At 34.7% G+C, this 13,622-nt stretch overlaps 3 protein-coding genes across 6 annotated transcripts; 2 read left to right on the top strand and 1 right to left on the bottom strand.

Annotated features, from left to right (window-relative positions):
- Positions 1–70: 70 nt before the first annotated feature.
- LOC149653835 (zinc finger protein 277) lies at positions 71–2,558 on the bottom strand. 2 transcript variants are annotated; one of them, XM_089846752.1, is made up of 12 exons: positions 2,419–2,558; positions 1,761–2,057; positions 1,617–1,699; positions 1,453–1,544; positions 1,298–1,362; positions 1,187–1,232; positions 987–1,119; positions 866–933; positions 708–804; positions 548–640; positions 367–488; positions 71–293 (listed from the first exon to the last, which is right to left on the bottom strand). In XM_089846752.1, exons 1-12 carry the CDS (start codon positions 2,423–2,425, stop codon positions 131–133), a joined length of 1,266 nt encoding a protein of 421 aa, XP_089702878.1. In that variant the 5' UTR covers positions 2,426–2,558; the 3' UTR covers positions 71–130. The 2 variants fall into 2 exon arrangements, with proteins under 2 accessions (XP_089702878.1, XP_089702879.1); XM_089846753.1 differs by lacking the exon at positions 1,761–2,057 and having other exon boundaries at positions 2,419–2,534.
- A 14-nt stretch (positions 2,559–2,572) lies between these two features.
- Positions 2,573–8,971, top strand: muskelin (muskelin 1). Of its 3 annotated transcripts, none has more exons than XM_089846746.1 (13): positions 2,573–2,665; positions 3,133–3,254; positions 3,326–3,538; positions 3,610–3,808; positions 3,880–4,072; positions 4,152–4,286; positions 5,019–5,403; positions 6,414–6,579; positions 6,647–6,835; positions 7,516–7,701; positions 8,249–8,326; positions 8,430–8,594; positions 8,671–8,971. In XM_089846746.1, exons 2-13 carry the CDS (start codon positions 3,169–3,171, stop codon positions 8,842–8,844), a joined length of 2,169 nt encoding a protein of 722 aa, XP_089702872.1. In that variant the 5' UTR covers positions 2,573–2,665; positions 3,133–3,168; the 3' UTR covers positions 8,845–8,971. The 3 variants fall into 3 exon arrangements, with proteins under 3 accessions (XP_089702872.1, XP_089702870.1, XP_089702871.1); XM_089846745.1 differs by lacking the exon at positions 2,573–2,665 and adding an exon at positions 3,043–3,062; XM_089846744.1 differs by lacking the exon at positions 2,573–2,665 and having other exon boundaries at positions 3,030–3,254.
- Positions 8,972–11,896: 2,925 nt separating this feature from the next.
- Positions 11,897–12,793, top strand: LOC149653833 (small ribosomal subunit protein uS8). The gene is made up of 4 exons (XM_089846759.1): positions 11,897–12,014; positions 12,219–12,359; positions 12,428–12,593; positions 12,669–12,793. The coding sequence occupies exons 2-4, from the start codon at positions 12,227–12,229 to the stop codon at positions 12,760–12,762; spliced, it is 393 nt and encodes a 130-aa protein (XP_089702885.1). The 5' UTR covers positions 11,897–12,014; positions 12,219–12,226; the 3' UTR covers positions 12,763–12,793.
- Positions 12,794–13,622: the final 829 nt, after the last annotated feature.

Here is a 13,622-nt window from a genome sequence, read left to right as displayed (position 1 = left end):
ATACTAACCGTTCTCCATTCCTGCTTCTAAAATTAAATCTATCCCTGGTATTAGTTATGACAATTCAAAGTTAGTGAGAAGAAAAATTTATTTATTCAACTAAGGATGTACAAAAATAAACATTAATTAATTAAACTAATTGTTTTCTGAGGTCCTCGTCAAGTAGAACGGATTGTTTGTGAACAGAAATATCTTCGGGAATTACAGCGACTCCTTCAGTAATGGCGTTGTCATCTGTCGCGTCTTCAAGCATGAATAACAAAGTGTCGTTCTCGTACGTTGGGAAAAAGTACCTGTAAGTATCGCAACCATTACATTGGTTAGGGAACCACGTGGCTAGGAGAATTGTCCGTGGTAATTATTTACTGAGGTTGATCCCATTCCGATTTTTCACCCAATGAAAAGTGACCATTTTCAGTCATATGATTTAGTAAAGAACTTTGGGAATCCAATTTTTCGTTGCATTTAATGCACCGTTTTAAATTAATCTAAATATTTAAAATTTTTTTTTTAAAAAATGGTAAAATATTAAAAAAATTATAATAACCTGTTTTCTAATGTAATTAACGACTTTAACTTGCTGGTAAAAATTTAAATTTAATTTTGATTTTACATCCCATAAATTAAATCCGTGCTCAATCTAAAAATAATTAAATTAAATTAACTTATAATTTAATCTAATTATTTTAAATTAAATATAGACTAACGTTCATATGTTCAATTAACTTTTCAATATCAATTGAAGCCACTTTGCAAAAAAGGCAAAAAGCTCCCAATCCTTCTTCTTGCCAATCATTCCAATCTCTAAATTAATTAACCCATTAATTAATACCCTAATCCTTAATTAACTAATAAGTTAACTAACTCTGTTAATTCATTGTCTATGATTTTATCATCGTCTGTTTGAATCGCTTCCCAGTTTTTCCCAAGTTCCTTAAAAATTATTTTAATTAATATTTTGGACCTAATTAACTTAATTAACTAACCAAATAATTAATTAGATAAAATTTATCGTATTCCGAATTTTTTGGGTTAATTCTTTTATGTTGTTTTTTTCTCATATGTTCTTTCAATGTGTCCCAAGTTTTAAATGTTCTTTCGCAATATAAACATTCTAATCTAAATTAAATTAATTTTAACGTTAATAAATTAGATTAATTCTAACCCCCAAATTATTTTTAATTACTTTTTCAATTTTGAATCTAGTAGATCCAAAAATTCATCCCCGTATACTAATACGTAATATTAAATTTAATATTTAATGTCAATTAAAGTAATTAACATTAAATTTAACTACCTATATTATCAGGGTGGCCAATATTAAATGCGTGGTCAGTGTTCATATGACTAAATAGTTCCATTCTTAAATATAATTAACATTAATTTTATAATTAATATTAATTTTAAAATTAATCACAGGGAATTAATCTAATTACTACTTAATTTAAATACCTATTTCCCAAAAAATGTTTCTTACAAAACAAACACGTTTTTGAAAACGTTTTATCATCCCTTTCTTTTTGTTGATGATCTAAAACGCTTTTCTAAATAACCAAAAGTTTAATTTTAATTTTAATTACAATTAACCTAAATTAATCATAATTAAATTTAATTACAAGACGATCTGATTGCAATTTTTCCCTTAAACTCTTATCTTCTGGTAAAATATCGCATAAGAGGTAGTAAAATTCGCTTGCAGCTAGTAATATTAATTGACAATTAATTTTAACTACAGTTAATTTCATCTCTAATTTAAATACCTAAATCATTTTCACCCGAATTAGTTTTAATAACACTACAAAATTCCCCAATAGATTTGTTTAAGAATCTTTCCCTCCAGTAATCGCAATATTTATAAATATCAGCAATTAGATTAACATCGGCAATAACGAATTTATGTTCCATTAACATGTGTTTCAAAAGGGATTCATTGCCATTATTAATCTCTGAAAATATTTCTGGGCAAAATATACATTGCAGCTTTGAGCTTTTATTTTTGTTAGAGTCATTTTGGGCCCCTGTTGATTCAAAAATCAAAGTTTCCACGTGAGTTGCATCTATAATAATATATTTAAATCGAATTATTTTAAAAAAAGTGCATTCATATTTTCCCGCCAGTTCTTATCCCAATAATTAACTATATCATGCGCTTGTGGCGCCATCCCGGTGCAACCAAAGGGAACTAAAAGAAAAGGCGGGAAATTTTACAGGATATCAATGCGCTTGTGGCGCCATCCCGGTGCAACCAAGGGATTAACTTGGTAGCTGTCCGTCCGTCCCAATGTTTTTAAAAGTGTCCCACGTACCCCCTGCTTGCAGGTTAAAGCAAGGCCACTCTAGTGGTAATATTCTCAACTCAATGGTTCTTGCGCTAAGCCTAACTCTGATGCTTAATTAATTTATGGTTTGGATACTTACGTGCCATTGTAAATGAGCTAAAATTAAAATAAATAATTCTTTTATTCGTGCATATTCTTATTTTAATCTAATCTAAGTTCAATAAGACACATTGTAAAAGATTCTATATCGAGAAGAAAGATCTTAGTAAAATTTATAAATAGACAAGGCTTATCTAAATTATGTTTAACTTTTTGAGTTAATGTGTACGGATCTATGCGTAATTGAGATATCCATAGAGGATATCTACACGCTTTCTCACGTTCCCGTAAGTACCATGCATTATTTCAATTTAGTTAAACAAACTTTTTACGTTCTCATACTCGTCTTTGATTGGCTAAGGCGTTCTTCCAAAAATCAAAAGAACCAATGAAAATATTGTTTTCCTTTTTTGACAAGAGTCGTCTGGTTTCCCAAACAAAAGCGCGTAACTCCAGCCAAGTTTAAATATTGATTTATTTTAATGTCTATAATTAGTGATCCCATTTAAATAAGTCGCAGTTTTAGTAAGATTATTCTTTCTAATTATTCATTATAGGCATTAGAACAATCAACGTAGACTTTAGGTAGGCATAAAAATCATAAAGGCTTAAGTGGAGTTAAAGCATTTTTGAAGTCAGGTGAGATTTAGCTGATAGCTTATCTCGGTAGCATGTGAATAACATGTGCGTTTTTTTTAATACGAAATTAACCAATTTAGTTAAATTAAATCAAATCATCCGTATTATTTCTTAGCAAAAACGAAACGAACTTCCGAAGAATAAATAAAACATGAGTTCTGAACAGAAAAATAGCACTAAAAAGCTTAAATATTATATTCACGCTTGTTCAAGCTTTTCCGCTTGTTATGTACCGGAGTAAGATTATTTAATTATCTTTTAATTACACCGTAATTATCCCAAAACTAACTTAAACAACCTAAATCTAGAAATATAATGGTAAATAAGCCGTCGGATCAAACATCTCGTTGGTCATCTGATTCAAACAACCCTCCTCAGTATATAATTCTAAAACTCGAATGTCCGGCAATCGTTCAAGAAATAACCTTTGGTAAATACGAAAAAACACATGTTTGTAATCTACGCAAACTTAAAATCTACGGGAGTTTGAATTCAAAGAATATGATTGAAATTCTAGACAGGTATAACGTTTAAACTTAATTAAATTAAATTAAAATGTTTCTAATATAATTTTAATTTAATTTAAACTTAGTGGTTTAAAGAATGATAATCAAACTGAAACGTTTCATTTAAAACATAAACTTGGCGGGAATATGTTTCCGTGTCGTTACATCAAAATTGTTCCAATTCAATCATGGGGTCCCAGTTTTAATTTCAGTATTTGGTTTGTGGAATTAGCGGGGATCGATGACGGAGATTTGGTTAATTCTTGTTTAAATTGGTTTAATTACGTGAGTTTAATTAAATTAACTATTAATTAATTAATTTAATTAATTATTTCTAAGAGTGTTTTTTTATATAGTATCGGGAGAGAGAGGCGGTACGATTATGTTTAAAACATTTTCGTCAATATAACTACATAGAAGCCTTTGAATCTCTTCAAAAACGGACAAAAGTTCAACTAGAAGATGAAATATTAACGGAACTTCATGAACTTATCGTTACTCAAGGTGATTTTGAAAAAGGAGAGGCCTTATTGAAGAAATCAGCTGAAGGTATTTATTGATTAATATTTATTATTTATTATTTAAGTTTTAATTTAACTTATGATTGATGTTTGACATTTTTTTGTAGACGGAGTTTTCAGTAATTACTTGAGCTTTCAAGAATACAAACCCAAGTGGTCTCATTTAATCCCGCCCATTTCGGAAGGATGTAGTCGGCCTGGAATGAGAGGTGGACATCAAATGAGCATAGATGTTTATTCAGGTATAATTAAAATCATTAATTTAATTTAATTTAGTTTTTTAAGTTTTAGGATTAGTTAGTTTAAATTTAAGCATTAGACCTTTAGTTATTGGTTACTGGTTATGGTTAAGCCTTGTCAGTAGCATTCTGAGCTCAAAGGCTTAAGTTTCCAAGTATTTTTCTAGATCTAATAAGTCTACTTTATTCCCGATGCGTGTGCCAAGGCCTAACTAAGTAACGCGTCGTCTGCTTTCAATTTTTCAAAGTTATAATAACGTTTGACGACTTTGGCACAGACGACGCGTGATTTTGACCCATGATAATGATATTTATAAGTTAGAAAACCGTCAAGGCTTAATTTTCCACTTTATTCCCGATGCGTGTGCCAAGGCCTAACTAAATCACGCGTCGTCTGCTTTCAATTTTTCAAAGCTTTAATAACGTTTGGCGTCTTTGACACAGACGACGCGTGATTTTGACCCATGATAATAAGATTTATAAGTTAGAAAATCGTCAAAGGCTTAAGTTAATAAGTTTCCACTTTATTCCCGATGCGTGTGCCAAGGCCTAAACTAAGTCACGCGTCGTCTGCTTTCAATTTTTCAAAGTTATAAAAACGTTTGACGACTTTGACACAGACAACGCGTGATTTTGACCCATGATAATAAGATTTATTAGTTAGAAAATCGTCCTGTTAAGCCTTGGCACACGCATCGGGAATAAGTTGATTTTAACTTAATGAAAATTCTTTAGAAACGATCTATCTCTTTGGTGGATGGGATGGAACGAGAGATCTGTCGGATTTATGGGTTTACAACATCCCAACGGGTGAATGGCAATGTTTATCTCAAGACACTGAAGCGGAAGGGGGCCCTAGTTCGCGTTCCTGTCACAAAATGTGCATTGATCCTGAAAGAAAGACCATTTTCACTTTGGGAAAATACGTCGACTCCACTCTAAGATCCACAAATAGTCTCAAGAGTGATTTTTACGTCTATGATATTGAATCGCATAAATGGACTTTAATAACTGATGATACAGCAGCCATGGGAGGACCACATCTAATATTTGATCATCAAATGTGCATGGATGTTGAAAAGAACACCATATACGTCTTTGGAGGACGCATTTTAACAAAGTAAGTGCCTTTGTTTTATCAGAATCTCTGTGGGATATAAGGGATCTCGCTTTGACCGAAGCTTTAACCTAACCGAGGCTTAGCTTTTAACCTAACCGAGGCTTAGCTTTTAACCTAACCGAGGCTTAGCTTTTAACCTAACCGAGGCTTAGCTTTCACCCTAACCGAGGCTTAACTTTCACCCTAACCGAGGCTTAACTTTCACCCTAACCGAGGCTTATCTTTCACCCTAACCGAGGCTTAACTTTCACCCTAACCGAGGCTTAGTTTTCACCCTAACCGAGGCTTATCTTTCACCCTAACCGAGGCTTAACTTTCACCCTAACCGAGGCTTATCTTTCACCCTAACCGAGGCTTAACTTTCACCCTAACCGAGGCTTAGTTTTCACCCTAACCGAGGCTTAGTTTTCACCCTAACCGAGGCTTAACTTTCACCCTAACCGAGGCTTATCTTTCACCCTAACCGAGGCTTATCTTTCACCCTAACCGAGGCTTAGTTTTCACCCTAACCGAGGCTTAGTTTTCACCCTAACCGAGGCTTAACTTTCACCCTAACCGAGGCTTATCTTTCACCCTAACCGAGGCATATCTTTCACCCCAACCGAGGCATATCTTTCACCCTAACCGAGGCTTAAATTTCACCCTAACCGAGGCTTAAATTTCACCCTAACCGAGGCCTAACTTTCACCCTAACCGAGGCTTAACTTTCACCCTAACCGAGGCTTATCTTTCACCCTAACCGAGGCATATCTTTCACCCTAACCGAGGCTTAAATTTCACCCTAACCGAGGCTTAAATTTCACCCTAACCGAGGCTTAAATTTCACCCTAACCGAGGCTTAACTTTCACCCTAACCGAGGCTTAACTTTCACCCTAACCGAGGCTTAACTTTCACCCTAACCGAGGCTTATCTTTCACCCTAACCGAGGCTTATCTTTCACCCTAACCGAGGCTTATCTTTCACCCTAACCGAGGCTTATCTTTCACCCTAACCGAGGCTTAAATTTCAGTACATCGTCAACGGAAGAACGTTCTAGTGATCCCTTCTTCAGTGGTTTATTTTCCTATCATGTACCTACGAATACGTGGCGTAAAATCCGCGATGACGCGCGGAATCCCAAAACAGCAGCCCTGGAAATCAGGTCCCGAATTGGACATTCTATGTTATTTCACGAAGTAAGGCTCTTCCTTATTATTTATTCATTTATTTTTAATATCTGTGGCAACTGAAATTATTTTGCAGAAACAAAGACTACTTTATATCTTTGCTGGTCAGAGATCTAAAGAATATTTGAGTGACTTGTTCACCTATAATGTTGATACCGATGAAATCAACGTTATTTGTGACGGTGCGAAAACCGAAGTTCCAGCTGCCGGATTTACTCAGAGAGCTACCATAGATGCCGATTTGGATGAATTATACGTTTTATCAGTAAGTTTTGTTTCCTTTTATAGAGTTTTATGGGTTATTTATAGAGTTTTACGGGTTATTTATAGAGTTTTACACGTTATTTATAGGGTTTTACGCGTTATTTATAGAGTTTTACACGTTATTTATAGGGTTTTACGCGTTATTTATAGGGTTTTACGGGTTATTTATAGGGTTTTACGGGTTATTTAAAGGGTTTTACGGGTTATTTATAGGGTTTTACGGGTTATTTATAGGGTTTTACGCGTTATTTATAGGGTTTTACGGGTTATTTATAGGGTTTTACGGGTTATTTATAGGGTTTTACGCGTTATTTATAGGGTTTTACGGGTTATTTATAGGGTTTTACGCGTTATTTATAGGGTTTTACGGGTTATTTATAGGGTTTTACGCGTTATTTATAGGGTTTTACGGGTTATTCATAGGGTTTTACGCGTTATTTATAGGGTTTTACGGGTTATTTATAGGGTTTTACGGGTTATTTATACATTTTACGGGTTATTTATACATTTTACGGGTTATTTATACATTTTACGGGTTATTTATAGGGTTTTACGGGTTATTTATACATTTTACGGGTTATTTATAGGGTTTTACGCGTTATTTATAGGGTTTTACGCGTTATTTATAGGGTTTTACGCGTTATTTATAGGGTTTTACGCGTTATCTTTATTTTCCCAAAGGGTTCAAATAAAGACAAAGAAAAGAAGGAAGAGAACGTGAAGAATTCATTTTGGGTGTACAACATTAATCAAGGCCGTTGGTCGTGCATTTACAAAAACGAAGATGGAAATGCCGAAGGAAAATACAACAATGCTGAACCTTGCCCGCGATTCGCCCACCAATTAGTTTATGACCACGCTAAAAAAGTGAGATTATTTTATCAATCATTTCAGTTATTTAAGTTGACGCAGCGTCATGGGTATAGAAATGCGCGTCATGGGTACAGAAATGCGCGTCAAGGTACAGAAAAGCGCGTCACGGGTACATAAAAGCGCGTCATGGGTACAGAAAAGCGCATCAAGGTACAGAAAAGCGCGTCACGGGGATATAAAAACGCGTCACGGGGATATAAAAGCGCTTCAATGGTATAGAAAAACGCGTCACGGGTATATAAAAACGCGTCAATGGTATAGAAAAACGCGTCAATGGTATGGAAAACGCGTCAAGGTATATAAAAACGCGTCACGGGTATATAAAAGCGCGTCACAGGTATAGAAAAGCGCGTCACAGGTATAGAAAAGCGCGTCACAGGTATAGAAAAGCGCGTCACAGGTACAGAAAAGCGCGTCACGGGTATAGAAATGCGCGTCAAAGGTATATAAAATCGCGTCACGGGTTTAATTTTCATTAATTCTTCTAGAAAATTTTATTTAATTATTATTGTTAATTTTAACGTAACTTATTTCGTTTTAGGTGCATTATTTATTCGGGGGAAATCCTGGGAAATGTTCATTAGCTAGAATGAGATTGGACGATTTCTGGTCACTTAAGGTTCGTTAAAAGAAATCAATCAATCAATTAATTAATTAATTAATTAATTAATTAAAAAATAAATTAATAATCAATTTTATTAATCATCATACATAATAATTAGCTTTGCAGAATCACACCTGATCAGTTATTAAAACAATGTCGAAGATTAATACGCCAACATAATTTCCGTGAAATTGCTGCCAAAGATCCTGTTGCGGGAATGACTTATCTTCAGGAGAAACTGGCGGAGATTGTAGATCATTCGAACGAAGATGAAAGGAAAGAAGTAATTAAGGAGTTTAATTATTATATTTAATTTATTATAATTTATTATTTTTAAATTATTAATATTTTATTTTCAGTTTCAATTATTATCGGAGAATTTATTTAAATCGAGTCCTTCCGAAAATGTGACGGAAGGTTCGCATTCTGACTTATTCAAAGCCAGATTGGCGTTGTTTGATGCCTTGGTTGAATTTTTCCCCGAATCTATGACGCAACCTCGCGAAAATTTAATAGATTTAATTGCCTTCTGATTTGCTTAACACTAATGTAAAATTAAATTTTTAAAATGCTACTTCTTTATTGTTATATTATATTATTGTAATTTAATTCTTTTTGTCTCTTAATGTCAAATAAATTGTGTTTCTTATAAAAAAAAAATTCTTGATTTTTATTTATTTCTTGGGTAAGTTAGTCCCTTGGAGTTGTATTGTTCGTTATCCCGTGATATTTCATAATTACTATCGTAACATCATGTTCAATGTTTTCCAATACTAGAAGCCTGCAATGATACGACTCCATTTGGTAATCTATGCAAACTCTACGTCACAACTTTGAACTTTCTTTCAGAACTTGAGTCTATTTCGAAAACAAGGAGTTGATTTTTATTTCTTGGGTAAGTTAGTCCTTTGGAGTTGTATTGTTCGTTATACCGTGATATTTCGTAATTACTATCGTCTATCTAAACCACTCTAAACCAGTCTAAACTACTCTAAACCACTCTAAGCCACTCTAAACCACTCTAAGCCGCTCTAAACCACTCAAAACCACTCTAAGCCACTCTAAACCACTCTAAGCCACTCTAAACCACTCTAAACCACCCTAGCCACTCTAAGCCACTCTAAACCACTCTAAACCACTCTAGCCACTCTAAGCCACTCTAAACCACTCTAAACCACTCTAAACCACTCTAAACCACTCTAAACCACCCTAGCCACTCTAAACCACTCTAAACCACTCTAAACCACCCTAGCCACTCTAAACCACCCTAGCCACTCTAAGCCACTCTAGCCACTCTAAGCCGCTCTAAACCACTCTAAACCACTCTAAGCCACTCTAAACCACTCTAGCCACTCTAAACCACTCTAGCCACTCTAAACCACTCTAAGCCACTCTAAACCACCCTAGCCACTCTAAGCCACTCTAAACCACTCTAAACCACTCTAAGCCACTCTAAACCACTCTAAACCACTCTAAACCACCCTAGCCACTCTAAGCCACTCTAGCCACTCTAAGCCACTCTAGCCACTCTAAGCCGCTCTAAACCACTCTAAACCACTCTAAGCCACTCTAAACCACTCTAGCCACTCTAAACCACTCTAGCCACTCTAAACCACTCTAAGCCACTCTAAACCACCCTAGCCACTCTAAGCCACTCTAAACCACTCTAAACCACTCTAAGCCACTCTAAACCACTCTAAACCACTCTAAACCACCCTAGCCACTCTAAGCCACTCTAGCCACTCTAAGCCACTCTAGCCACTCTAAGCCGCTCTAAACCACTCTAAACCACTCTAAACCACTCTAAGCCACTCTAAACCACTCTAAACCACTCTAAACCACTCTAAGCCACTCTAAACCACTCTAAGCCACTCTAAACCACTCTAAACCACCCTAGCCACTCTAAGCCACTCTAAACCACTCTAAACCACTCTAAACCACTCTAAGCCACTCTAAACCACCCTAGCCACTCTAAACCACTCTATATACTGGCTATATGCAAGAAAAAGTTTGCAGAATTTATTTAAATTAGTATTTTGGAAGCTAACTTTTGAAAATGGCGGCCTTATGCAAAAAATTTGGTATGCTGCAAACCTATGCAAATTAGTAGTGTCCAAAACAGTACCCTACGATCAGTCTTGGAAATAGCACAGGTCCACAGGTCAAAAACCAGTTTATCAATTGCTCGGACCAGTTTTTTTATTCAAAATCCGGGGGTTACTGGTCCTTGGGACCAGTTTATTAATTGAGAATTTTTTTGAAAATTCAGGAGGGACCAGTTTAAAAATTCTAGTCATTTTTAATTTCTACTCCATGGACATAGTCTCCTAGCCTTGACTTTTTCTCATTCTTATCTTCCTTGCTACAACCACAGCCCACTCGATCACGCTTTGGCTTCACACGCTATAGAAGTCCCTCCACACAATGTTTTTCCTATGTAAAAGCGCGTGTTGGAAATTTTGGGCTTTTTCGCTTGAAAAATCCAAGGAGCCAGCTTTTAACATGACCGGCTATGCGAGGAACACAGTTATTTAGCCCTAATTTTGAAACTACTGGTGCAAATCTCTTGAAATTTTAAAGAGATGTGCAAAACAACGTTTGCTATGTTTTGGAAATTTTAAAAAAGTTTCCCTTTCATAGTTTTTTGTATAAATATTAGAACGAAAATTAGCCGTAATTAAAGGGCTTGATCTTGGAACGGTTTAATATGTTTCTTCCGTTTCACTTGTTCGAATCTCTTGAAATTTTAGTGAGAGGCACATTGAACGGTTTCTATATGCCTTTCACTAAAATTTCAAGAGACTCGAACCAGTGATACTGAAGGAAACAAATATAAACTGTTTGAGACTAAGCCATTAAATTATGGTTAATTTTCGTTTTAATGTTGTTACAAAAAGCTTTGTAAGAGAAAAAGTTTGCACAAAAATACCAAACATTATTTAGCAAATCTCATTAAAATTTCAAGAGATTTCAACCAGTATTTTCAAAATTAGGACCAAAAAACGGTGTTCCTCCCGATGACGGAAATGTTAAGATTTAACTCTGATTTTTGACAATTTTGCATCTATAGCCCGATCGAATGGGCTGTGCGTCAACGAAATACTCCCTTAATTTTTCAATAGGATTAGTAAAAAATAAATTAGGGATAGGGTCACTGGTCCCAAAAACCAGTTTAATATTGTAGACACTGGGGGTCACTGGTCCCGAGGACTAGTTTCAAAAAAATCCTTATTTCCAAGACTGCCTACGAGTACGAAACAGACAGACTGACTTAAACAGACGACACATATTAGTGTTTCACGGGGCCGGAAATAAGCAGGTTTGAACTTTTGATAAAAATAAAGTACATTAGAAATATAAAATTTCTGCTTTCCCTTAATAATTTTTTTTCTTTCTCCTTACTCTTGTACCTGCTGGCATTTATGAACATTTTGTCATGATAAATAATTAAAACAAAATAAAATAATTATTTATTATTAATAAATAAACGTAAACGAAATTTGGTTTTGGTGTGTACGTCTGTACGATATTTTGAAAATATACGATCTCACTACGTGGATCTGAACTGAATCGATTTGCTTACAGGCACGCGTGTTCTACAGACAGACTACTATACAACATCATGGTCTTTTCTGGTGTTTAAGGAAGTCGCTAGCGGTGCTTAAACTTCATCTGAATCGTTATTCATCGCTATTAATTAAAGGTAATTATAAGATATAAACATTTTAATAGCCTTTTTCCCTTATTTCTCTTCATTATAAATATTATATTTTACCTTAAACCTTTAAGTTTAATGTAATATATCGTTTTATTCGTACGCTCCACGACATCATTTCGCCAAGGCTTAGTGATTAATGAGCCCTTTATCGCTATAATTACCATAAGTTTCGTTTTATTTTTGTTTTAGATTCCAAAATGGTTCAAATGAACGTATTAGCGAACACTTTAAAGTCTATAAACAATGCTGAAAAACGTGGCAAACGACAAGTATTACTTCGTCCGTGTTCCAAAGTCACCGTTAAATTCTTAACTGTTATGATGCGTCACGGTAAGATCTCCTTTCTGTCAATTCCCGTCATAAAACTCCGTAAAATAACTCTAATTCAATTAAAATAGGTTACATTGGAGAATTTGAAATTGTCGATAACCATAGGGGTGGCAAAATTGTAGTTAATTTAACCGGAAGACTAAATAAATGCGGTGTAATTAGCCCCAGGTTCGATGTACAACTTAGAGATATGGAGAAATGGATGAGGAATCTATTGCCCTCTCGTCAATTCGGGTAGGTTTTAAAATACCTATTACATTTTACACAAATTTACACGTTTAAATCCTTAATCTTACCTTGAATTGTCAGATATATCGTTCTGACAACATCGGGAGGTATCATGGACCACGAAGAAGCTAGGAGAAAGCACTTGGGGGGCAAAATTTTGGGATTTTTCTTCTGAATCAATAAATAAGAAAAATTTATAAATCTGCCTTGTGTTTGTTTATTTATTTATTTATTTATTTATTATTAAGATGTTTTGCTAGGCCTATTTGTTTGTAAGTTCGTTAATTAGTAATTAGGTCAGTTTTATTCAGTGTGTTAATTTATTATTAGTATCACAATGGTCCACATTTAGTTTATAAACAAACATAATTAATTAATTAATTAACAATGACAACAAATTAGCATTATTATTGTTTTAGGGATGTTTATTGGTGGCTTTAAACATTTCACAAGAATGAATGCTCAGCCCAATGATTTTTCTTGCACTGTGGTTCTTAAACTCGTGAACATTAATATTTAAGTATTTCCTAAAGTTGCTTCTTTATTGGCTGATACTTCAGCCATCTTTCATTCATCAGGGTTCATACAAACCTGGAAAACTCAGTGTAAATCTATAATTTTTAGTAAAATTAACGGAAATTTGTCAGGTTTGCTCTATAAAAAAGCCCACTTCCGTTGTTATTACTCCGTATATGGGTAAAAAGTAAAAACTCATAGAAATAAATGGGGAAACCTATGGGGAAAAAAACCCTGGAAAATTCAGAGAAATATATGGGGGGAAACCCATGGGAAAAGCCCTGGAAAACTCAGGGAAATACAAGGGGAAATCTATGGGAAAAAACTCAGGGAAATACAAGGGTAAAATATGGGAAAAAAACCCTGGAAAACTCAGGGGAAACCTATGGGAAAATACCCTGGAAAACTCAGGGGAAACCTATGGGAAAATACCCTGGAAAACTCAGGGGAAACCTATAGGAAAAACCCTGGAAAATCAGGGAAATACAAGGGGAAACCTATGGGAAAAAACCCTGGAAA

The sequence above is a fragment of the Phalangium opilio genome, unplaced genomic scaffold, assembly GCF_054372755.1.
Source record: "Phalangium opilio isolate 3A_F unplaced genomic scaffold, DU_Popi_V2 ptg000081l_1, whole genome shotgun sequence".
Classification (NCBI taxonomy): domain Eukaryota; kingdom Metazoa; phylum Arthropoda; class Arachnida; order Opiliones; family Phalangiidae; genus Phalangium; species Phalangium opilio.
Note: the sequence above shows the minus strand (reverse complement) of the source record. Positions and strands in the feature narration are given on the sequence as shown.